This window comes from Lissotriton helveticus, chromosome 3_1 (assembly GCF_964261635.1).
Source record: "Lissotriton helveticus chromosome 3_1, aLisHel1.1, whole genome shotgun sequence".
NCBI lineage: Eukaryota > Metazoa > Chordata > Amphibia > Caudata > Salamandridae > Lissotriton > Lissotriton helveticus.
Genome location: NC_136061.1, coordinates 1,047,254,045 through 1,047,279,728, shown reverse-complemented (window position 1 = coordinate 1,047,279,728; position 25,684 = coordinate 1,047,254,045). Strand labels below are relative to the sequence as shown.

At 44.6% G+C, this 25,684-nt stretch overlaps 1 protein-coding gene across 2 annotated transcripts in view; it reads left to right on the top strand.

Moving 5' to 3' along the window:
- The first annotated feature begins 1,892 nt into the window (after positions 1 to 1,892).
- The window catches only part of SSB (small RNA binding exonuclease protection factor La), a 76,387-nt gene continuing 52,595 nt past the window's right edge, over positions 1,893 to 25,684 (top strand). The window contains exons 1-3 of one of the 2 annotated variants that reach the window (XM_078681596.1): positions 1,893 to 2,241; positions 8,840 to 8,916; positions 10,443 to 10,546. In XM_078681596.1, coding sequence (XP_078537722.1) covers positions 8,851 to 8,916; positions 10,443 to 10,546 — 170 coding nt within the window. In that variant the 5' untranslated portion in view covers positions 1,893 to 2,241; positions 8,840 to 8,850. Of the gene's footprint in view, positions 2,299 to 8,839; positions 8,917 to 10,442; positions 10,547 to 25,684 lie in introns of both variants that reach the window. The other variant, XM_078681595.1, reaches the window with a different exon arrangement.

Here is a 25,684-nt window from a genome sequence, read left to right as displayed (position 1 = left end):
CGTCCTACCCACTTTGGCATTGTTGGTGATAGTTTTGCAGTCCGCAACCCGAAAGCGAACCTGTGAAGAAGACGGAACCTGAGGCAGAGTTAAAGAGAAGTGATACCTACATTACTGTCCAGTGCACTCTAGTTCTACAAGTAACACTACACTCTCTTTTAAACTAAACGTACATACACAAGTCAAATGTGCAATTTTCTGTCCAATGGGAGAGAGGCTGTGGAATGAGTGTTAGCGTGCTAGAGAGAAGGGGGGTGTGATAAGCGTGAGGCGAGAGACGGCCTGGCGGCCGTCAAAGTGAAAGCCGTGGGCAGTGAATAAATTAGGGGAGGAGAAATGCCTGAAGCACAGCGCACGCTGGGGGATGCCTGTGGGAGGGAGGCTGGTGGCTTTGATGTGCACAGCGCACGCTGGGGGATGCCTGTGGGAGGGAGGCTGGTGGCTTTGATGTGCACGCGCTTTTTAGGTCAATGCGCTTGCGCATTGAGGCTTGCTTTTCACGGGCACAGCATCAAATCGCCCGATAGTTAAGCTCTGGTTAAGCCCCAATATCTCTCGCAAGCTCAATGCGCAAGCGCATTGACAGGCTCGACCTAAAAACGAGAAATTATGCAAAATTACTGAATAAACAAAACACGTGCAAACAGAGAAGTAAGAAAAAGACCTGAAAAGTTTTTAAAGTGATCAAACCAGCATGGTAAATGTTCATAGCCATTGTCAATAAAGTTCTGTAGTGTCCATTGTGAAAAATCTAAAAGAAATCCTAACCCTATATGGAAGTAGCTCCCAAGGAGTAAACATGTCGTTTGACTCTATAACTAGTATCACTGAGAATCGAGCCACTGCCTTAGTTTACACCAGCAGACAAGCATCATTCATTTACGCTTTCATTCAATCAGTTAAATTATCTGACTCTCATGGAGGGTCCATCACTCAACAATTAAAACAATTGGAATACTTAACACGACGACAACTTAACCAGAGGCTTCATACGGCCACCTTGGTGCAATATCATAGAGCAAAAAGAATACCACGACGTCTTTGGTTATTCATCGGACCGATGTTATTCAGATTCCACCTAAATCCAGCATTCATGGACAAGTGGTTTTCTATCCTCAACAAGTGCTCTTTGGATTTAATATTATTAATAACTGAAGAACTTTCTAAAACAATATACGAATTGGGATCAAGAAAATTTAATTTAAAAAAAGAATGGTAATAGAAACTTGGACAATCACTCTGGAAGACCTTGATCAAAAACTTGACAGATACAGTAAGGAATTACAGGAAGGCAATATCCGGAAGTACCGAAGGGACACCATCGATTACAAATTAAATGAGGTGTATACATGGGTGGAAATCTACGCACGCAGGCGGTTTAATGAGAAAAAAACAACCACATCTTCGGAGGAAAGTGTGGCAACAGACCAAAATACCGCAATTAATAGACCACCAGTGGCAAAGTCGAGTTTGGAAATTCCAGGGCCATTCATTACCAAGCACAACAAAAATAATGGAGTCCACCACAAAACCAGAAGAGATCTAAAAACTGGACTACAGTATCACTTCACGCATGGACCTTGTTACCTATACTGGAGATCGGGCTATGTGATTGGTGGACTTGTCTAGTGTTCACTGGGAAATTTGTTAGGTTTTACTCTTAAAGGAATAAACGGTGACGACTGCTAATATAATAAAGCGAGGAAAGATAAAAACACACGTTTCGCCTCAAGGTCCTTAATGGACTAAAAATGTTCCTTCTCTATAGTTATTTTACATTTTCACAAAACGGGAACCACTGGAACGGTCAACGACTGCTGTATGTTTTTCCAGCAACATGGCGCCTACAGCAGTGTCGCAAAATAAACAGCCTGACGGTTTCCTTCCAAGGCAACGAGCTCCAGCTGTCAGCCTATAGGATTGTCATGTTTGAGTCAGGCAGAGAGTAAAAAATGTGCCCACCACGGACGTCGTACAACCGATGTTCGTGTGGCTATGTTAGAATCAGGCAGATAGCGGCCACAAAACGTCACGGTGTGGCTAACCTCCAAACCCACACATGGGCCAAGTGGCTTATATGGAAGTTAAGAGGTGGTGCAGCCTTACCTCCCCGCACCACGTGCTGTAAAAGCCACTCACGCTGCCTTTAGTTGTACTTCCGCGTACACCGCAGAGCCTGCTGGGTGCCAGAGACAGACAGCCTATAAGGATACAGTGTGGCGGTGACGTCCTCACCGTAAGGTTAGTGTTGCGCGTGTGAATCAGCGGCGCTTTCCTGCTGCGGGTGACGGACTGAGGGTGAGTGCAGTGGGTTTGGGGTTAGCATAAGTTTAATTGGCGACCCAAAAATCTTTATGCGCTAAACAGTTTTTTGCATAGGTAGGAGGGTATCGCGGGCCCGCAAGTCCGAGGCATATATTTCGTTGCTTTTTGCCTTCTCTCCCTCCTTTCCTGTCTGTCGTTGAGGCGGGGAGTCCAAGCGTGGATGCCAAACATCTGAATCTGCATGCATGGCTTGCGCTCTCGGCACCAGCCGCGCTCCTGGAAAACCGAACGGCATAGTGGTTGCAATAGTGTCTAATTACATTTTTTTTATTTTATCTGCGTCCTCTGTTTTGACTGTTTTCTTCGTTCAGGATACAGTTTATCCACTTTTCTAGCTTCTGGTATCTAACAAATGTACCTATTGTTTTGTAGTGACGCAACAACACTCTTATAATTTAGTTTGGTTTGTGAGGGGGAAATATAAACTCCTTTTTCCACCACCGTTGCCAGTACTTCCTCCAGCTGACTGATCCGTACAGAGACCTTTTATATTCCAGTAGTCCCCCACATATTGCTTCTTTTCTGTTGCGAAGTTGCATCCCTGTTGTTTTGTCGATTCTTCGCAGCGGCGCTCGGCCATTCGTGGAAATGTGTGCGCTCTAGAACTTGCATCTTAACCTTCCAAGTTAGGCGTGGTGTCTGGAAGGAGATTACGTAACTGTATTGAAAGGGGACTACATGGACATCATTAGTTAGCGATGAAAAAGTTTGAGCCAGCACTGCTTAAGTTTGTACCCCTCCGTCATTGGTTGGGGAAGGGGGGCTTTTCCGGTCTGTATTGTTTGTATTAGTTCATCAGTTAAGGTCATGTGCAACCTGTACCATGTACAGCGCGCTTTATGGAACTTACTGAAACAGACTGACCACGCGATATAGCGTGTACCCCTTTGCTAGTTTATTTGAATAAAGCTTGCCCTAGACGGCACATGATCAGTACATATGTTTTTTATAAAACCAGTTATACCCTACGTAGCTATAATTCTTTGTATTGATAGTGTCCCGCTTGTAACTGAGTTAAGCTTTTTTTTTTTTTTTTTTTAGGGGGGGGCAGCGGTGTTAAAATAGACACCAATTATGTGGTGTTGATGATAATGTAAGTTTTATGATTTTGACCAGGCTTCTTTTCTCCAAGGAGACAGCTCCCTAGCTGTCCTGTGTGCAATTCAACCTATTACATTTGAAGCTCTTGCTTGGCTAAATAGCTATTTCGTACAAATATGTATGTATTTTTAGAACTTAATAGCTGATGTTTGGAGAAGAATGTCTGAATTTCCAAAATATATTTAAAGCAGGTATTTGAATGATAAATCACGTGGCAATCAGAAGACTTCTTATTCACCATATTACCTTGATGCACAGGTTTTGCAGATACAGCTATTCTTAATTATCCATTTAAAGGCATTCCAGATTAACAAACGTGTGTGTTTTTAACAATACTGCTGGCAACTCTCCCGATGGACTGCAGTGATCCCTGCTGGTGTAATATTGCATAGAGTGGCCACTTAAGTAATCTTGTCTAGCGTGGTCACAAATAATAGCTCTCAATGATTTTCATTGAGCAAAAGTAGCTCTTATTAAAGAAAAGGTGAGACCCCCCCCACCCTTAAGGTGGTTTGACCACCGTTGTTTGTCTTGGATTGTTTGTCTTGGATTAGGTCTGAGTTCAAACTATAGGGCAGACCAGGTTTGTTTGTTTGATGAATATTTGATATTTCAATTAACTTTGGGTGGGAGAAATCAGCAGAACAATGATAAGCAGCAGAGGGCAAAGTGTTAGGTCCTGTGTGGCTTCAATTGGAAGCCTTTTGGGTGAGTAACTAGATTTGAATCCAGTTATCTCTATTGTGATGTCACGCAGGGGGGGAGCACTCATTAACCATTTGCACCGCAGTCTCTCCTGGGTATCCAGAGATCCCAACGCGATGGTTACGTGGTACATGGGAGTCTGAGACCCGAGGGAGAGGGTGGATGGTGCTGTTCCTGCACCTACTGGCTTCTTCCCTTTCAGCTCTGGTCTGCAGAGGCGCATGCTGAGGAGAAATGAAACTGTGCTGACCAGCGACTGCCACAATTATTGTCAGTGTGATGCTGACTATCTACACTCCATGTGAGAGCAGGGAATGCTTCTTTGGGATTCGGGGTGTGGGACTGCTCCGGGTGAGGTGGACATGAGTGGCAAGCTTATATATATATATATATAATATATATTTCTCACAAATTATTATTTTTATTTTTTTAATTATAAATTCTGTTCTTTATGGTTTCTCAGTACTCTTCTAATCCTACATATGTCTTAAGTAGGTACAACTGATTTTGTAAGAGGTGAACTTATACACCAACCAGGTTTATCCTGGTCAAAGACTTTACTTCTGTCTTTAGCAGTGCGGCCCACCTCCCAAGGCAGATTACGGCCCAGGGGACCCCATCCCCCGTTTAATTACAATTTTTATTTCTTCAAGGGAGAAGGTCTAGTGGCCCCTTCTTGGGCCACTTTCTGCGCTGGGGACCCCATCCCTGGGGCATGGCCATCTCCTTGGGGACTGCGGGAGTGAGCCTAAAAGCCCCTACGTTCCCAGCCTGCTCGTGCCGAGCCGGCATGCTTTTTACACCCAGGAAGATGTTAAGATTCAGCTTGCTGGGGGTAAAAAGAAGTGTGCTTGCTTTGACCAAGCGAAAGCACTGCTCCCGCCATCTCATAGCAAACTGCAGTGTCCCGTTGGTAGGCACTCTGGGACATTGCTTAAGCCAGCCCTGGGGGAGGTGGCGGTGCTCCAGGGCCATTAATGGCTCCAGGAGGGGGCCCATTTTTAAAATAGCCCCGGGGGCGTTGATGCAGCTTTTTTACTATACTAGCCCTGGGGAGGAAGCAGTCCCCTGGGATGCATGAGGGGGGGTGTCCCCCTGCCATTACTGTAAATATAGCCCTGGGATATCTAGTGACTGAGGCTGTGGAGGGGGCTCTTGGCCCCTTGCATTTAATGAAGACAAAAAAACTAGCCCCAGTGAGGTGGCTGGACCCCCTCCCTCCCAAATGCATTCTAGTTAAAAATTGCCCGGTGGTGGTGGTCCCCGGGCTTGCGAGGGGTCCAAGCATACCCCGTATCTCTTTGTTGTTGTTGTCCCCGGGACTTTGCCCACCCAGGGGCCTAAAGTAAACTAAGCGCAAGAGCCTGAGCTGCGTGGGTTTTTTAATTTATCTATTTTATGCTGGATTGTCGAATCTCGCTGAATTTTTTAATATTTTATTAAAGCTTTTTTTGGGGCCCTGGGGTTCAGAGTGTTTCTACCCTGCCTATTTTTCTATTTTTTTTTTTTTTACCTTTTTGCTTGTGGTTCTGTTCAACCGAGTCACAAGATGGCTGTCAACACTTCCTGGTTTAAAGTGTTGGCAGCCAATTGGATCTCAGGCCCGAGATCGGGATAGTCTGCGCATCCACCGCGTTTGTTTATCTGAGAACGCTTAACATTTCTCAAACTACTCAACGGATTTACACAATTTAACAGAGGGCTTTCTGGACCAAGAGCTACCTTTTTGCCAAATTTGGTGTAATTCCGTTTAGCAGTTCGGGCTGTAGCTGCGTCAAAAGATTCATATGGAAATGAACACAGAGAATTTGGGACCGCCCTTTTTCTTGGCCCTCGCTTGACAGATCACCCTGAAATTTTCAAGACCGCAGCTGATGTGACCGTCCCATTAGTTTTAAAAATTTCAGAGATTTGTCAAACGGCACCAAAGTTATTGGCAAATTAAAAATTGCTTTTCCTATGGAAACTAGGTCCTTACTATAGATAGTTTATTTATTGTGTGGCTTACTTAGTTGGTCACAAGCTGCATTTTAATATCTTGCCTAGTTAAGGCACCTGCTATAGATTTATGGGGTTACTAGCAGTAAGACCCAACAACTGCAGGACTACAGTATGGGCTCTGCATTAAAGGCCAACCTCCAGAAATCACTCCAAAAAGCACTGAATCTCTTTACTTTGCCAGTTCAAATGAACACAGTACAATCCTCTGCTCCACAGAGTGATTTTTATCCATATATATTCTGTTTCTGGAACACTTGGAGGCCAACTATGTGCCTCTTTTGAGGGATGTCTTATAGGAGTTAAAACCTTTTGCTAAAGAGGGAGGCTGCCTGCATGGTTAGGCGGGTGGCGGCTATCAAGATAACTGTTGCCTAAAGTACTTTCTTATGCAAACAATTCCCCTCCCATTCCATGTTGCCATTGTGCCACAATTAAACACATAATCAGAGACTCTATCTGGGCTGGGAAATGTCCCAAAATCTCAAGACTTCTATTGAGCAAACCATTGTCAAAAAGGGATTGGTGTTGGCTATTACCAAGCTGCATAGGCCAGTTTCCTCAGAGTGGGACCAGGAAGAATTCAGGTGTGTGGAATTTAATAAAATATCTTTGTCCATGGGGCGGGGTTGCTTCATAAACCTACATGTCCTGTAGCAAAATCCACTTGTCCCTTTTTTGTGCTACGTAATGTGGCAACACATTATTGCAGCTGTCTCATTATATAAGAGCTCTGAAGTGGCCTCACTAATTAGGTCAGGTCTCTTTCCATAGTAGGGTTTGAATACTAGCAATTCCCTTATGTTGCCATGTTTCTGCAGGTCTACATACTGGGGCTGAAGGGGAGGGTAAGCAATAGTTCTAGGGTTTGAATGCCCTTTTGAGTCTGTGCAAACCTACTAACTTGCATGTTTTATGGGTTTTCACCAACTCTTCTCTAATTTTTCCCATACTGAGAAAAGTTGAAAATATACTCCTGACCATGGGAGACCTACCAGGGTTGGGGAAAAAAAGTGGTTGGAGGGGAAGTGAACTTTCAAACACTCAGATTTTCGCATGCTCATGCTAAAATGTAGTTCACAAATATTTTCTGATTGCTATTACTTGGTCTTCTTCTGTAAATTCCTAGATCTGCTGTTAGGTCTGGCGTTAACCATGACCATTTGTGTTTCTTAAACTTGTTTCTCTTTCCCTCTACCCCCCTGCCCTCACCTTTTAATGGTGAGGGGCCAACATCTCCCTCACCAATAAGTTTTATACTGGAACCACTGTCAGTTGTGCAGTCTGAGCTTACAACACTTACTTGGAGCACTCGCCCTAATAATAAAGGCTTTGCATTAATTAACTATAAATACAAGTTTGAACAGCGTTAACACATGGACGCAAATATTACTTTAGCTGCAGACCATGCCTTTCTCTGATCCATAAAGTTGTCCTGTAATCTGGCAGCCACAAGGGTTGGCCCTACTTGTCCCAGGGACAAAATACACAGGAAAACATGTTGCCCGTGGAACCAAACAATGTGTCTGGCTATAGGAATTTCACTTCCCTGTAAGAATGAATGAAAATATATATATATATATATATATATATATATATATATATAATATATATTTTTTTTAAATGGTGGTGATTCACTGGTTAGATGATTGCTGCCACTCAAATATGGCAAGAGCCATTGTTGAATAGGAGACACTGTGCTTCAGTAACATCTGCCCAGAGGGAGTTTTCCCTGGTCGTCTATCACAATAGCCTGGAACCCGCTGTTTAACACAACATTAGAAACTCTCCAGTTTTAAGCTTGGACAGAGATTCACAAGAGGTGACCTATTAACTGATCTGGGTATTGAAGAGTTTCAATGTCTTGGAAGAAAAAAACTACCAGAAGGGAAGGCCTGACATTACGTCTTGCGGCACGCCATCAAACTGAATGCCAGCTGCCAAATTATGCAATTTGTGAGATGACTGGTGCTGAAAGGAGACCCAGAACTGCTAGCAGATGAACTCGCGGAGTCTAAATAAGGGCTGCCAACCCTGATGGTAGGCAGAGCAAGGCATGAGTCTGAAAGAGGAGTGGGAACAAATGCATACTAGATTACGTTTGACATCTGCTTTGAGGGAAGTCGTCGTCAAAAAAGCTTGCTATTGGTACCCAAATGTGAACATAATGAATACATGATATTTAAAATGGTGGCAGATGCTGGTGGGGTTGTGGGGAAGCCAGAAAGCTGCTGCATTTATTATGGGAGTGCCCTAAACTCCAAATGTATTGGATACCTTAGAGAAGATATTCCCCACTAGCATGCCCAGATTCCCTGCTTATGCAATACTAGGACTTCCCAACATGCTTGCATTCCCACCTCCACTCACTGAGACATGACGAATACTGTGGGTCTCGCCACCACAACACAAACTATCATTGCATGGCAGAGCTCATTGAGTCGTCCCATTGTCCTTGAATGGTTTCATTACCTCTCCATTATTATTGGAATGTCAGAAATATCTTTGTCAATAATGCACAAAAAGCAGAAATTCGACTCACTATGGGGCCCTGAGGTTTTATTCACAGAGCTTGGTGATGTTCTAGTGTGGTTTATAATTAGTTTGTAGTAAATGCAACTAAATAAGTAAATTTAAGATGTATGGAGTGTTGGTGTCTGTTCACAATATCTTCATTTTTCATGACTTCATTTTTCATGAATATTTGCAGGATTTTGAAAAATGGCAGAAAATGGCGCAAAGGAACCCATCTCTGATCTGGAAATCAAAATATGTGAACAAATGGAGGTATGCTGTTGGTCTGTCAGTGTTTTTGTGTGAAGTCATATTGCTTGTTCACGGTCCAATGAATCCTCCTAATATTCACTGCAGTGCGTGTGACAAAATTAGGAATCTATATTAAATTGTTGCAAATTTGAGAATCCTTTCATGTAATGAATTGTTTTCTGGGTTGGGTTTCTTCTTTGACCAACTTTTTAAAGGCTAAGTTGTCCTGTTTTATAGTGTATGTTGGTGAAACAAGTCTGTGATGGCTATGATTTTACTTAACGAGGGTCCTCTTTCTCATCTCCCTTCGTTATTCTAGCACGCTCGGAGCAGTACCATGGTTGTCTTCTGTTTCTTCGCACTATTAACTTCTTACTGTTATTTATTGTGCCAGTGGAACAATATCTCAGCAATATAGTGGGTAAAAGGTGAAGAACAATCTAAGCCCAGTGGTTTTTTTTTTATTTGTTTTTTTTTATTTTTTCTTTCAGCTGCTATTGAAATGTAAAAGGAACAAATGATGGATGGAACGCTGAACAAATCAAATATTCCCCCCCCACTTACAGATCTGGGTTTAATCTATAGTTTTTATTTATTTTTTTACCACGCCACCCTATTTTTGTGACCTAGCCATATGCAAAGCAGGTTTGACCCTGCTCCCCATGGACCAGTCCAGCCTGAACTGCCATTCCCTCCCTGGACCAGGAACTACCATCCTAGGACTTATTACGGGCATTACCCCCTCCTCATCCAGGCTTGTTTGAACACAGTGAAGTCAGGTCCCACGTCTGGGCATACCTTTCCCACGTAGGGCCACAAAAGCAGAATGAACAAATGATCAACAGGATGATAAACCATGCAAACATTCACCCCCAGTCACACAGATCTAGGTATATCTGCGTACCATGTAGGGTCTCAGTAGGACTTCAGTCAGAGCCAGGACCCCTTCGGGTAACAGTTGTGCTTTAGAAGTAACAATAACATAACATAATCCATATTTTGACTGTTCTCATTGGAAGCAAGGTCAAGACTGATTTGCATATATATGGCTTGGTCCAAGCTGGGGTGGCATGGTGAGCAAAAACAGACCGATTTAACCCAGATCTGTGACTGGGGATGAATATTTGACAATGTTCAGCATTCCGGCCGTCACTTGTTTTGATATTAAAATGTACGCAGTGCAATGCAATGCTATCCACTCTTCTACAGTGGATGTTTGTATTTGTAAAGCTTTGCAGGGAACGTCTAGTGCCTTACCTCTAGTTAAAATGCTTTAATTGCCTGATTGTGATCTACATCTGTTTATTGTAAGATCTCACCAAACAGTTGCGTAGAGCTGGCATTCGTCTTGACTGCCTGGTCAAAGGGTCTCTTCTGAAGTCCCAGACAAGTGACTATTCTTAGATGAGAAACTGTTATACTTTGGGACCAAATGTTCATATAATGTTGTAGATATGTTATTTGTCCTTTGTCAAACCTGTCCTAAATAGCTTCATATAAATGTTTGCATTTCTACCTTTGGTCAGAACTTATGGCTTGTTTTACAGTATTACTTCGGCGATCACAATTTGCCAAGAGACAAATTCCTAAAGGAACAGATCAAACAGGATGAAGGTTGGGTATCGCTGGAAACGATGATCACATTTAACAGGTGAGAGACTAAAATCTATTTTCGTTGTAATAGTTCTATTTCATGCTTGCATGTGAGCTTCTAGTGCTATTTACATGTTCACATGTACTCTGGAGTAACCCCACCTGCATGGTCAGTCTTGCGTTGGTCATCACTGTATAATGAAACTTCTTGTAGAACCAATTTGGCTCCCTCAAAACCAATATGCCCAAACATTTCCCTGACCTTACAGGGATCTTATTTTTTGGAGTGGTGTCAGTTGGTGCCGCTTGTCAAAATTATTGCATTATTAGCAAAATAAGGCAGGATTCTTCACACAAACTTATTCTGCCAGCTACCATTTCCATTCTGCATACATACTGGTGGAAGTAATCCTTCTGTGCTTTTCCTTTGGCCTTCTGGCCTCTTCTTGATTTGTATCCTTTTCTTGCCTGTCCTGCTCCTTTCTATTTCCCAAAGCAGGTGAGACTTCTTACCAGTAGTGTCAAGGGTCAAATGGTAGTCTGTTTTCACTGACCTACCCCAGCAAACCATTAGTCTTTTCCATGAGACTTTGTGCTTTCAGACTGCTTCATAAAACGCTGCCTCAATGTGTGAAACATCAGTACAGGAACAGGTGTGGCTTAAAGGACTTTCAGATACCGCTGCTGTAGTCTGAGGAATCGCAAACTCCACACAAGTGATTCAGATGGAGTGCTAAGCCACTTAATGCAAACCACAAAACATCCTTTACCAGTGAGGACTAACTGTACTCTGGTAGCGGAACATTGTTTCCTTCTGGATATCTAATAATCTTAGTCCTGATCATTTTGTTTTCTCTGCCACCGTGTCTTATTGATTAACCAATTTTATGTCCTCTAATGGGTGAAGAGTCCTGGACAGTTGAAGTGACAGTTACATTTCTTTCTTCTCAAAACACAGTGTTAGTGTTGTCTGCCATGATTTGGAGCACTGTGCTGTGCCATCAGTTTGCACGTAGACTGTCCATAATGACGGGGATGTCTGTCTTAATTGTCCACTAAAATCTGGCTTTGCTTTTGTCTTCGTTGGTGGCTTTAGCATGTTTGATCAGTTCTCAGCTGGTGTAAAAAATGTGATTCTGTGAATTCCTTTCCCTGTGAAATACTGTACATACTGAATGCATCCCTTGTCACTACCTCCAGATAGTCCAATTTTTGTACTGTCTGACCATTACTTTAATTGGTTGTATGCGAAATGGATGCATGCAATTCACAATCTTATAGGGAATGAAGCCTGACAGGATGGTTTCCTTTAATTGGCTTGAACGTGAAAGCTTTTATTGCAGGCTCTAATCTCAATCTCTTTCTCAAAGTTTTAGAAGGTTCTAGTGCAGTTGATAGTCGTTTACTCTGAATCCCAGGTGATTTAACAAATCGCTTGTCAATGTCCAGTTGACGCTTATAATGCAAAGTACCCTTTCTGTACAGAGGCTGCATTGTCCACTCAATCATTGACTTCTGTTGGTAGTCCTGTTGGAGCAGGACTCTTGAATTTTTGTTCCAGAAGGCATTATGTGGAATGCATAACTCTATGTAAAGCGCCACGTGTCGCACTGGAAGCACTTCAGGGCTCTCTACTGTCCTCCTTGGGCAGTGAATTCAGCACTTTATAAAACAATAACCTTTTCTAAAGTGCCTCTTACTTCAGTTTGTGAGGTCTGCACGTGTCGTATAAACCCAAATTTATAACACTCCATTTACCGACCTCGGAAGGATTAAACGCTGGGTTGTGAAGTTGTGCTGATCTCGCCAGATGTCAACAGCGAGCGCTTAACTGGCTGAGCTTCCAGTTGGAGCTGTGGGTCAGGGTGATGAGGCAGTCTAAGTCCTGTATGTTTGTGGCTAATAGTAAGTGTCTGCAGCTAGTCCGTTTTCTACTTTGTTTTCCATAAACATCACCGGCGCGGTAGGATCGGCGTCTCGAGTACCCACGAAGCAACAAGTCTAAGCCTTGATCTACCCGCTAAGGTAATACAACTTGGTTTAGAGTCATTCGGAGAGATTCAAACCTAACATGAGGCAGACGGTTGTTTATATTAATAGCGTGTCCTGGTTTTTTTCAGGACACAGCGTCGTTGCTAACTTGGCTACTATCGTCTATAATCAGCGCTCAGCACTACAGGTATTGCTGGCAATTTGTTGGCTTTCCATGGAGTCAATTGCTTATGATTTGTTGAATGCAACACAGCAACTTTTGTTTGCATTTTCGTTTTAGGAACTTTATTGAATTTGGATGACACTGAGTCATAATGTCTACTTCATAGTCTCAGGTATGCTTTACTCTCTATGCATTTAAGCTCATGAAATCGTTGTTAGTTGCCTTGAGCAATATACGTTACGTGGTTTCCTAGAAATACCAATAGAGGTTATTTTCATGTCTCTTGTTTCCAGCTCTTCGCCGTTTACATCTCAGGATCTAGTATTACCTCATCTAGTGTTGAAAGCATTTCTGTCCCTTTTCTTTGCTGGTAAGCAATTGTTCAAATCTCTAATCAAGAGTGAATTCTTCATTTGGTATGGTTAATATTGGCATTAATGGCATTTTTTTTTGAGTGTGACACTGTTGCTTAAACATTTTCACATTGTTAACTATGTGGACTGATTACAGCTAACATGTTTTAGTCATATTAACGGAGTCAATGATGTATTGGGTTAGAATTGTTTCTACCAAAACTGTATCGATCCTATTTTGTTGAATGAACTTGACATTTATATATTTTATATTTTTTTTTCACATTATTAGTTCCCCTGAAGAAGAGATCTATTGATCTCGAAATGCATTGGGATTAACGACAGCATCAAAACAAATCATTGTACGAAAATTGAACTTTTTGTTGAATGTTAAATGTCTAAGGACTTTAAGAATGACCGTATGGTATAAGCACGTATAGATATGTATAGTGCAAATAAATGAAGAAAATATTGATATTTCCCAAAAAGTTATTTTTACTCGCATTATTTTGAATGGTATTAACACACAAAAATAGTAGCCAACCCTAAAGGTTAGCACCCGCTGTGCAGGAAGGGTCAGTGATAATTTATCACCTACTACGTATAATAGTAAGGACCGACATGATTGTTTATTACAAGCACTACAGGCAAGTATATATGCCAAGTGTAACAAGCCATTCCTTCACCTCTTGGCGCTTTGTTGTGTGGTGTGTTCATTCTTACACCTGTGCCTGTAGGTGAGGTGGTGTTAGGCGCTGTTTGCAGGTACCTCTGAAGTGGTCACAGTAGTCGGGTTTTCGCCGAACGGAATCAGTTTACTCGACTCTTAAAAGAAAACGGGCCATTCGGATCGAATGAGGATGAGCATGAGGTGTAACGGCCAGAGCTGCTGGTTTTAGGGCAAGGGGCTTTAGTTTTGAATCTCGGCGCCGGCTCAACATACTGTGATTCTGTGCAAATCTCTTAATCTCCCTTTGCCTAAATATAAAACATGTGGCTAGTCTTGCTTAATGGAACTGGTGCTCACGTAAATTACTACAATATAGTTTGTCCGAGTTCACACTATGTAAAACTAAAAAGGTAGGCCCTACTGCTTAAACAATTTTTTTGTGGGTCGGGGCAGCACCCTGCATTATCAATGTTGGCACAGTCACTCGAGGTGATATAATAATGACCTTTGCCCTCCTGGTATCGCTCCGTGCCCCCTGCACTCGACTTTGCGAATTGCCCAGGTTGAAAGTTTCCATAGTGGCCGTGACATCACTATGCCAGGCACTGTGATGGCCAATGCCCACGCTGTGATTTTAGTGTGTCCTGGGATCCCCTCCCTACTTGCCCATGGTGCTCCCTCCTTTTCCTTTCTAGCGATCTACACAGGCACCGAGTCCAGAGAAAGGGACAGCTAATTACAGCCTAAACAGCCGAGAGTGTTCATTAAAAAAAAAAAAGCTGATAAGCGCTCCTGGACTGCTGCTGTCGGGGCGGTAGAGGCTCCATGGACACAAATCACTCAGCAGGGGAGTGCTTAGGGTGATTTAGATGGAAGAATAGTGTGCAGGAGAATCTGGAAACAGTTTCAAATTTCTTTCTGCAGCCCCGGTGAACCTCAGACACGGATAGACACATCGCCGGTTTGCCAGTATTTTTCCGTGTCTGTTTATAAATACAGACAAAGGAAAAAATGTTTTCTGTCTGTATTTGTGTATAAATCCATTTAAACGGAAAACCGGGAGCCCTAATTATAACCAACCGGGTGGGGAAACTATCACTGTTGCTCCATGCAATTTTCAGACATTGCGTGATATAAACAGTTATCTTATTTCTTCAGGATGCTCCACTTCTTGTACCATAAGCATATGTTCAAAAACTATTAAGGTATGTGAACCCTGTTTTATGCAAGTGTTATTTTGGTTTTAAAACTTCCCTGCCATCATTCCCTTCAGGGCACAATGGCAATTGTAGTGCCATCAGTATTGCGTCCCAGTTGGAGGATATAGGATATTTACGCAAGCCTAGAGTGTCTTCTCTACGAAGAGATATTCCTCCGCCCTAGCCCTTTTAAGGATAGAGTGGGACCAGACCTGTAGCTATGCTGGATTTCCAACGTTGTCTGATGAGGCACTAAGCCACCACCAGGTCAAGGTTCCGAAACCTGGAGGTAGCTTTTTGTCCCTTGTGGACATGCCCAGTGTGCAGATCTCTTGTGTGTTTGGGGGTATTCTGTCCGTGCACTCGGGTAGGTATCTCGTTACTACCTCCCAGTATTCCCGTAACTGGGGACCCGACCATAGCATGTGTAGAAAATCCACATCAGGGTTACATCGTGGACAACTAGCATCTGCTCTGTGAAAGTACCAATTCATTCAGTCAGGTGTGAGATGTGCCCTGTGTAGTATGTAATACTGGTTCAGCCGGAACCTTGCATTACGGGGGATTAATGTGGAGCTTGCTAAATTTGTCCCACTCTTTGGATGTACATGGACAGGTTAGATCTGTTTCCCAGTGAGTGCGCAGTGGAGCCAGATCGAATACTGTCTGTGTCCAAAGTGGCTCAGCAAATCATCTAGTAAGATGCTTTCCCACTCACATGACATGTACATATTGCATTAGGAAATGTGTTTGTAGCTCCTGTGTGGCAACTCCCCAGTGTTGCATTGTACATATCCAGGATGTGTAACTGAGAAATGAGCTCTCCGGTATCCTTCCTCATCCTCTTGTCTTACGTGAGTATGCCATCTCGGTGGAAGTCACCTAGAATGTGGCCCAAGCTCGTACTAAGGCGCTATCTCTGCTGTCGTCTGTCTCCTGATACCCTTCTGCATTCCCAGTAGTGGCAAGACAGATGTGTATGGTGTGATATGTTTAGTTGGAACCAGGCATCGACTGAAGGTGCTGCTGTCCACCTGTACTAGTAATGGGAGCGACTTGGGTGGTTTTACATATGGGTGGAAGATATGGAACACTATGTCTAAGGCGTGTGGGGACCATTCTCAGCCGTATCTGATAGATGTTCTGCTACCCATTTGGCAACCACTGAAACTGGGATGCTAAGTAATAGGGTTCTAGGTTGGGCAATGACAGGCCGCCTTGAGCCAAGGGTAAATATAGTTTGGCTAGTAGCACTCTTCATCATGTGTTCCATATGAAATCGTGGCGTGTATGTTCTAGGGGACAAAAGACGGTCGGGAGTAGATAGTGATAGATTAGCAGAGATACAACAGTTTAGAAGCTCTTCCTGTGATCGAATTTGTGATGTTGATGTGAATTTTTTCATTCCGAAATATCGGAACACGGTCGGCTCCAACATGACTAGTGTCACCTACAGTGAGGGCCGGATCTGGTGATCTGGTGATTGGGAGACGCACAGTAACGGACATTCTGGTCTCCATGTATCAGCCACTGTCTCAATGAGGAGAATCTCCACACCAGGCAGTATTTTATAATCCGCATTCAATAATGCTAGTGGGCGGTACGAGCCTAGTTGTGTGGGATCTCTGTCTGGATTGAGTAGCGAAACTACTGTAGCCTCATTAAGAGTCTGATAGGTGCGAACTGCAGTCTCATAAATCCTAAGCAGCTGGGGGGCTAGGATACCTGTGTATGTCTTGTAGAATTCGGATGGCTAAAGCGCAGATCATTCCTTGTATCTCAAGGAGTTTGATGAGGATGTCTAACTCCATGCATTGATCTGGTGTCAATGTGGGCAATGTAATAGTTTCTAGGTCAGTTTGATGCTTCTAGCTTTGAGTGATATAGATTTGTGAAATGACTGACCATCTCATCCTGAATTTCATGCTGCGTGTATTGCATCAAACCTTCCGGTGTGGATAGTGCAATGATTGGGCCCACTGATTGCTCCTGCTTCAGCCAGGCGGTCAACTGGTGCATGCGCCATATAATTTGGGCAACTAAGTTGATCAATTAGTGATGTATGCTCTTTAAGTGAGTGTGAGGACACGGGAGGCCTTCGTGTCAGCATGTGTCTCAAATGCTAGTAGGTACGATGTACTTGCAAGAAGTTTGCTTCCACTTGCTTCCTCATGCCACTTCCAGCTCCCAAGCAGTGTCCCTGCAGTGTAACCATTGAAGCATCCCATTCTACGGGGGGGCGACTCGGACTGTTTCACGTGCAACACTGGTACAGCTGTGATCGGGATTTCCGGAAGGGGGCACCTCCAGCATGGCCGGTTGTAGACGCCAGGTGGGAACCAGAGGAATTCCACTCTCCCAGGCAAGTGTTAAGTAGTGAGGATGTGATCGGAGTGAGTTTGCCTAAAATAATCTGCACTTAAAATAGAAGAAAGCAAGTTGTGTGTGCCGAATATTCTATCCAGCTGGGCATGTGGGGCTGAATAAGAGTACATTGGCGTCTTAGGGTTTTGTTGCCCCCATATATCTACTAGTCCTCACTGCTGAGACCACTCCCCTTAGTTTGAGTGCATTAGTGGAGGCAGTTGTGAAGAGGTGGGGGGGGAGAAGCGATCCAGGCCTGTGTTCATGACGTTAGAAGTCCCTGCCGATCAGCCAGGGTAAGCTACACCATTTAGTGACACCCCTGTTGAGGACCGCAAGAACTATTCCTGGTCCGCGTTTTGTGCATATATGCTACTCACCAGTAGATGTCTGCCATCCAGTCTACCTTTTATGAAAATATATCTACCCTCCATGTCTGTATCTACCTCCTCAACTGAGAAAGGGGTGCCCGGTGGATCCAGATCGCTACTCCTTGCGCGTACGAGGAGAAATTTGTGGCAAACTCTGCCACTCCTCTGTCGCTGTAGCTTAGAAGTTTCCAAAAGCGTCAAATGTGTCTCCTGTAGGAGTGTGATTTGGGTCTTGTATTGTTTACGGTAAGCATATGCTGTGTATTTCTGGAAAGGTGTGCGCAGACCATGCACGTTCTAAGGAAGCTTTGTTGCTCAGTCATGATATATCTGTATAATGAAGGGCAGTATCCCTAGGGTCCGCTTATTCATGGAAGCACCTAGAGAATACATAGAACTAGCTAGTAGTGTGCACGGCACTACCCAAATAGTATAGGGTGGGGAGGACATGTGCCTTGTGAGGGGCTTTTGATTGGCGTGTCCCTCCCTTCAACCCCCTCCCCCAATTGCCAGTAGTTAAGGGACCATATGGAGTGGTACCTCTTCAGACCATTTTGCAGAGGAAGACTGGTTCGATTCTTCTGGCCACACCCTCCCAGGAATCTTATCAACCTACAATTGCTCCCACTTCAGACCACCCCCCTCAACACAGTGACCTCATATCTGGCTTATCTTCCATAGAGAATGGCATGACTCTGGAGGAAAGATTCATGTGTAGGTGTATCAAGGATCAAATAATGGCATTGGAAGTCTGTGGTGAAACAGTCTGACACAAACTCCCTACACTTGCCAGATGACATATCAGCGATAACTCCTCTTCTGCCGATTGGGTGGACGCAGCTTCCTTCTCACAACCATTGGAAGTGTCGCTGCCCGCTGCCTTTTCTGTATGATCTGTTCCATATCTAGTATTGCAACCAGCCTGGGCGGGCACATTCTGCTTCTCTGCTGACGTGCCCCGGGGACCCCATCCAAAGTGCTCCATTTCCTGCTCCCAGCGCTAGTGCGAGGACTTGAGAACTGTCTGGTAGATCCCAGCCAGACCCACACATCTTGCGGCGCGTCAAAGAATCCTGTCTTGTCAGCCAGCATGCACTACCCGAAGACCTGCCAGGAACAGCAAGGAGTACCTGATATCCATCTGGCGAAGTTTGTTTCACCTGTAGGAAGCGGCCCCGCTGTTGCACCCCCATGGTGTAATTCAGAAATAACCTTGCGCGTGCATTGTCCATCTTTCTCTCTTTTTTTTTTTTCCGTGTTTCACGTACTATTAAATCTGTCTTAAATGTAGAACTCCTGATGAATAAACAAGGCCCTGATCCTGGTGCTGGCATCCTGGAGGGTATACGGTGCTAGCTCAATCGAAAAATATGGCGACAGAGGATTCAGGCAGGAGCTCCCTGATCCATCTCTGTGAATAACACTGCATTCTGTCCCTCCGCTCCCTGAGACAGGCCAATTAGGCGGACATTGTTACGCCTTGAGCGCCCTTCAGCATATTCTACCCTTTCTTCCAGATGATTAATCCTGGCCTCATGGTCTCAAATGTGCTTTTCTACCAATTTCGACGCAGGCTGCAACGTGGATAGGGTTTGCTCTGACAGTTACTCGGTCCAATAGTTGCCAGTGATCTGCATGAAGCAGCGTGAGATCGGCTGCAACTCCAGCAATTTTGGTCTCCATTGACGCACAAGATCTTTCAATTGCATCAAATATAGCATCCAGTCTATCCCTGGGAGGGGAAGGCTGGTCCGTGAATCCCAGCTGCTCCCGCATTACTGCATTCAATGAGCACGAGGGAACCCTGGAGTGAACACTCCACATGCAGCCCATTACTGATGTCCTTGTCACCAGCTGTTGCAATGGACTGGGGCCCCCCTTTTTCCCCAGTTGGACTGTCAGTCTCCTTAGTGGTGCAGTGTGGGCAGGGGGTGCAGTCAATCCACACGCTGACCCTCCTGCATTGTCCCTTCACATTGTGTCTACAACAGTGGCCTCCTCAAGTCGCAGTGCTGAAAAGTGACCCTGTGCAGCCTCTAATATAGGTGAGCTGTGTTTTGGGGCATTCTCCAATGTCTCCTCAGTCGAGGCCCATTGCAGGGGCCGACAGGGAAGAGCCTATGTACCAACAAGGGGGACCAACTCCTACTCAGTCCAGCGGTAGAAAATGACTTTCAGCTAGGGAGATTGCGAGTATTCTTGGACCAAGGGTCCAGTTGCCACAGTAAGCCCTGTATGAAAGCAATTCCCTACAGGGCCCTTCATGCACTACAACTGGGCAGCCCAAGCGCTCGTCTACATTATCCCCTGGTCCCCAGTGATCAATAGCAGGAGAGGCACACTTCTCCAGTCATGGGGGCTGCTAGTACACTCACACAGGCCCCACCGAGGTGTCTCCATGCACAGTCAACAGCCTCTTGGTGATCTGCTACATAGCTGTCTTCCTCCCCCCCCCCCCCCCCCCCAAATCTCTGGCCGCCTACTCTTGTGGCATCTTGAAGGCTGTCTTGCAGCGTGTCTCAAGCGGTATTGTCCGCTCCTCCGCCCCATAGATATTGCTGTGTATTCGCCGGCCCGGGCTACAGCCTTCCCCAAGAGCTGAAAATCCCTACACGGTGCAGCTGCTTCCCAAAGCTCAGCCCGATGGGCGGGAGATGTGCAGGCCCCAACCTACCCCCCACACCATGCCATAGCCCTCCTCTGCTCTGTACCTTTCCGGCCGCCTCGTATCCCACTTCGTCTGGGCTTGCCAGCGCGCATAATTCCGGTAGCTGCCCAGCACACGCAGCCGTGGCAACTCACCCCACCATCGCAGCCCACGGCAGCAGTGTGGACTTCTGTCTAGAGCCTCTTTCTCATGGTTGCCGTTCCGGGCCCCACAGTATCTCCACTCCCAACTGCTTACAGCTCCCTCTCAGGATCCCCTCTGCAGGCAGGATGCAGCTGGGTACCACCCTACGTCCTCTCTGCGCCTCCCCCTGATGTCGCAGTTCTCTGTGGCTGTGCAACTCCACTGCTGCCATGCGTATCCGTGTGTTTACTCACGGTGATCCGCACACTAATATGTTTCGCTGAACCCAAGCAGCGCCCCTACAGCTGATTGCACAGGATGCCGCTCCATGATTGTATAATTGCCCGGATAAGGGGAATGCATTAGAGTGGAGCTAAGAGAGGTTGGTTACTTCTTACCCTGCTGGCCATCACACATGTTGCAGGGTTACTTAAACAGAGAATACCAGACTCCTCTTGGCAATGTAAAAACCTCTTTTTACTATTACGGCAGGGAGATTGGCTATTTCCTCACGGAAAACAGCTGGTCTCAATTTGCTGCTTCACAGGCAGCTACTTTTGTATATAGTCGCTACACTACTTGTTACAAAAGATTAACCAAGTAGTACCCTAAAAGATAAGATACGTTCATGAAGTAATTTTAATTCTGACCTGGAACACAATGTAGAAAGTTACAATACGTGTCCTAGAGACGGCGATTATACAAGCGGTTTGATTAGTGACTAGCAATTCAGGGCATGGCACTAGTGATGAAGGTGGAAGTTAATGTCAGTACCGCGAAAACATTAAAACGCTCACATAACGTAGATCTGACTGACAGAGGGTTCAACTCATCCTATTTGGGTCGACGGTAGGGCCTCGTAGGTGAAACCAGAGCACCTGCTATTTAGCAGGCTGAAACTAAAATACTGTCCTAGTTAGCTCATCAAGCTGTTTGAATAATGTATTGCAGTGTTCCGGTGTAGGGAAGAAAGGCAATACTTGCATTGCTCAAGTATGGATTTTGTTGTCTGACCTACCCAGTCTCTGCCAACTCTGAATAATGTATTGCAGTGGTCCGGTGTAGGGAAGAAAGGCAATACTTGCATTGCTCAAGTATGGATTTTGTTGTCTGACCTACCCAGTCTCTGCCAACTCTGCGGTAGAGGGGGGTACGGTTAAGTACCCACGCAGCCACACTAATTGTCTACCTGTGGCAATAATGAATTCAGTGTAGGCTCCACTAGGCGTACAACCAACTGGCCAAATTCCAGCGCCATCTTGGAGTGGAAGGTTGTTGAGGTGCGCAAGTCTATGGTTCACCAACACAATGAAACAATTATGCTGGTAATTAACTTTGCTCTCAAAGGACCAAGCATGGTCGGTCGCTACCATGGGGGCTAGTAGATGGGGAACCAAGCTTGAAAATACCTTATGTGAAACTCTGTAACAATAGAGGGGAGAAGGGAACACAGCACAGAATGTAACTTAGTCAGCGCAATCTTGATTCTGCAATGGTGTGAAGGTGGATGGCTAAAAGGAAGGTTTCACATGTTGTCGTACTGGGTTCAGCGGTGTTGTGGAAACACTGCGGAGGCATGGTGGAGGGGCCCATAAAGCTGATTTACCACCAATTGTGCCTAGTGTGTAATAAAAACGCACCTAGTCATTTAGTCACCAAGGGAGAGAATGTGGCCTAACTGCTAGGGCGGTTGGCTTCGGAGCTGGGGAACCGGGTTCAAGTCTCGGCAGGGATGCTCAACATTTTGTGATTCTGGGCAAATCACAATCTCCCTGTGCCTAACAAAAAAGAATGTGTCCATCTGTAACATAACTGGTGCTCATGTAACGAACTCTGACTACTTTGGGTCTAGTTTGCGCTATATCTCCCATACCCCCGCCCCCCCAAAAAAGGTGTTTTCTTAATGGGTGGTGTAGGTGGTTTTTCTACTATTGCCTAACTTTGGGTAGCAGGATTGTGGCCGGACAGTAGGCACAGAGTAACGGTCAGGCAAAAAAAAACCTGGCCTCAGAAACCAGATGGTTATGCCAAGAGTCTAGCAGGGCTTATGATGTCCCTGGGTACAGTGTCACAGGAAAATGTAGATGCACATATCTGGAGTGGCCAAGGATGGTAGGAGACCTGTTGTGGAGAGTTTTCAGCCAGGCGATTGGGTATCCCAGATTGTATTGTGTCTGTATAGGTTAATCGCCCAGGCTGCTGGGACATATCCCCTGGTGCTGTATATTACGGTGTGTGTGTTTCTAAGGTGTAAAAAATAAAGATTGGAGTGAACCATTATCCATTTCACTCCACAGAATGTCAGCGTTCACGCCAGTTAAATGGATAGTCCTCCTTGACACTTAACAAACCGTTTTTGCTAATGTTGGTGGGCTTCCAGAATCCTCCATAGTATGTCATCTGGTGTATGATTCTAGGTGAGGAAAAGTGTGCTCATTCTGGTTTTTTTTTGGCAGTGTTTCATACGTTTCACTTTGAACGTCAAACCCATGTATCCCCTTTTACAGGGACAAGTGATCATGTCGATAGTTTTTAAAAACGAGCTGCAGGCAAAATTACCCCCGACGGGGAGATCCCATAATGAATATTGCTCTGGCCTATGGTCTTAGGTGGTCTAGTACGGACAATCCTGTCTTAAAGGTAATTTGTACGCTTGTAGGCAAACCGAGGTTGTGGAAAGAAAGAGGCTGTCTGTTTGCAGGTTAGACCAATATTTCATGATTTATGTATTTTATTATTACAAGAGAAAGTCAAACATGTCATCCCATCATCCGGAGTATGTGGTTTTAATGGGACGTCCCTGTCTCTTGCCCTTTTTGCGTGCAAGTCTAGTTGGTAGTCCATGTTCCTGTCTGTGTCACTCTTGCATGACACTGCAATTACAGCAAAGCTGCAGAAATTGCCCATTGGAGAGATTATCCCTGAAGGACTTGGTATGATGGCTACCATACAGGAGTAGACTGTTACTGTCAGTTTTAGTTTTTTGTGTATGTGGTTGTCTTTAGTTTGCCGTCAGTACGGGTAATCATTAAATCAAGAAAGTTAGTCCCACATCAGATATTTTTGGTAAATCTTAAGTAGGGGTTTAGAGTGTTCAGTCGTAGACGTTCTCACACTCCATGCTGTCTCTTTGCCAGAAGATCAGAATGCCGTTATATCTGTGCCTAAGAGTGTCCGTAGAGTAGGTATTAGTAGTACAGAAGATGTTTTCCTTCTCGCAATTAGCCATATAGAGGCATGCCAAACTGATTGACGGTGCTCCCCCATCGATGTGCCCGGTGTTTGGTGGTACAATTGGTCCCTGTAATTGGAAAAAGCTCAATCTGAGCCAGGGTTGTGCATTCCATAATGAAACTGACTGGGTTGGGAGACACCCACTCCTCTGACAATAGGTCCTTTCCCTTTGGTCTAGGGTCACCAACAAATCCATCTGGTCTCAATCCAAAATCAATGTCTCTGGTTTCCTTCAGAAATGAGTTTTCGTGACCAATGGTTGGAGGAAGTGGTCACAAAATGTTGATGATTATTCCAAAAGGGAACCAATCGCTGGCACAATCTATCTCATTGGTGGGAGGGGTTAACCCCCTTTATGAGTTTTAGGGAGGGTGTAGAAGTAGGGGGATCTTTAGACTCATATTTACTAAAAAATCTTCCTCATTCCTTGTAATCCACCCATGTTCCTCTGCAGAGGCTGCAATTGCAATCTGAGTTGCTTGCTCTCCCAGTAGGATCCTTGTTGATGGGGACATTGTATTTGTGATCTGCTAGTTGGTGGAGACACCGACCTCCCTCCCCCACCATTTTCTCTGCCACAAAAAGGTTGTGGGAACATTTGATGGGGAACATGGTGTATTGGTGGAGGTACTTGAAATGGGGCCATGCCGTAGCCAAACATAGGGAATGGTGGACCCCCTTCTGCTAATATTGCTGCACCAACTATCTGAGCTGGATATTGCTATTGAAGGAGGTTTTTTCATCTCCAGTAGAGGAATCTACTGTGAATACCATAATCTTGGAAGGTTGAACTCTAGGTAGAACAAATCATGGTACAATCAGACTAAAAATGAATGGTCCCATTTAACGTTGCCATAACATACTGCTAACCTGTTGAGTGGCGCAGATGAAGAAAACCGAAAGCAGCCATCAATGTATCTCCCTCCTATTTTCATCTCTACTGGTTTAGTAAATGGAACTGTCATTACTTCCCTACATAATTCTTGTATGTCCATTGATCTATTAGCGATTTAAAGGTCTCCCTCTCTAATAGAAGATCCGGTTGCTCCTGTATCTAAGGAATGCATACTGTTTGCTATGTCACAGTGGTTCCTCATCTGGCCTGTGCATCACCGACAATACTGGATACATGGAAATACTCTATGGGCACCTTCATTGTGTATATCCTCCCACATAATTAATCAGGAAAACATCTCCTCCTCTCAATTACACTTCCCTGTATAGCCACCATTGGGGGTGCTTGGTAACTTTGCTGTGGCGGCACTTGTGCTTGAGGTGTTACTGTTTGCATATTTTGTGATGGTATTTGAGGTAAATATATTACTTGAGGGTTTGACTGACTGTACTGCTGTATTTCCTTACGGGGGTTCTCATGTTGTGATTTATCTGACTTTTAGGCAGTCACTGCTCAAGCTTTCCCATAAAAATTTGTTTTTGTAGATTTTAGCTTTTTTTTTTTTTGTGGCTCTCGGCTTATTCCTCCCCCCTTCAGCTATGCTTGTTCTTGCCCTTTGTCATGGGCAGCTCCAGTCACAGCAGATCGGGAATGCAAAAATTGCAAGTAATTAAGGGACGCTCACATGTGGCAGGGTGAAACAATGGACTGCCGAAGGCTTTCTTCCTTTCAGATATCTTGGAAAGAACCAGCTTCACTTACTGCATCCTGTAGATTTTCCACCTATGTCATAGACTTCATAAAACCACCTGTGTTGCACGCCCAGGGTCATTTTATAGCCTCCCTTCATGTCATTGTATTGCCACTGCAGGATTTCTTTGTGCTAAAGTGGTAAGCTTTGAGCTAAACTATGACCTGCTTGGTCTACAATTTAGACCAGTACAATTAATTTTAGTTTAATTTTCAGACTAGTAATCCTTTCGGTATACTTATCTGCATGATGTTAATGCTCTCTAAACTAGGATTTATATGCGTGAGCTTGCAGCGTCAACACTGTTTACCTAAATTACTATGGAAGCGTCTGTTCTCTCTATAATCTCGGAGCCCCAACCTGAGCATGATATTTGAATGTGTTTATCAAGGGTTGTTTTCTTAAGTTTTAAT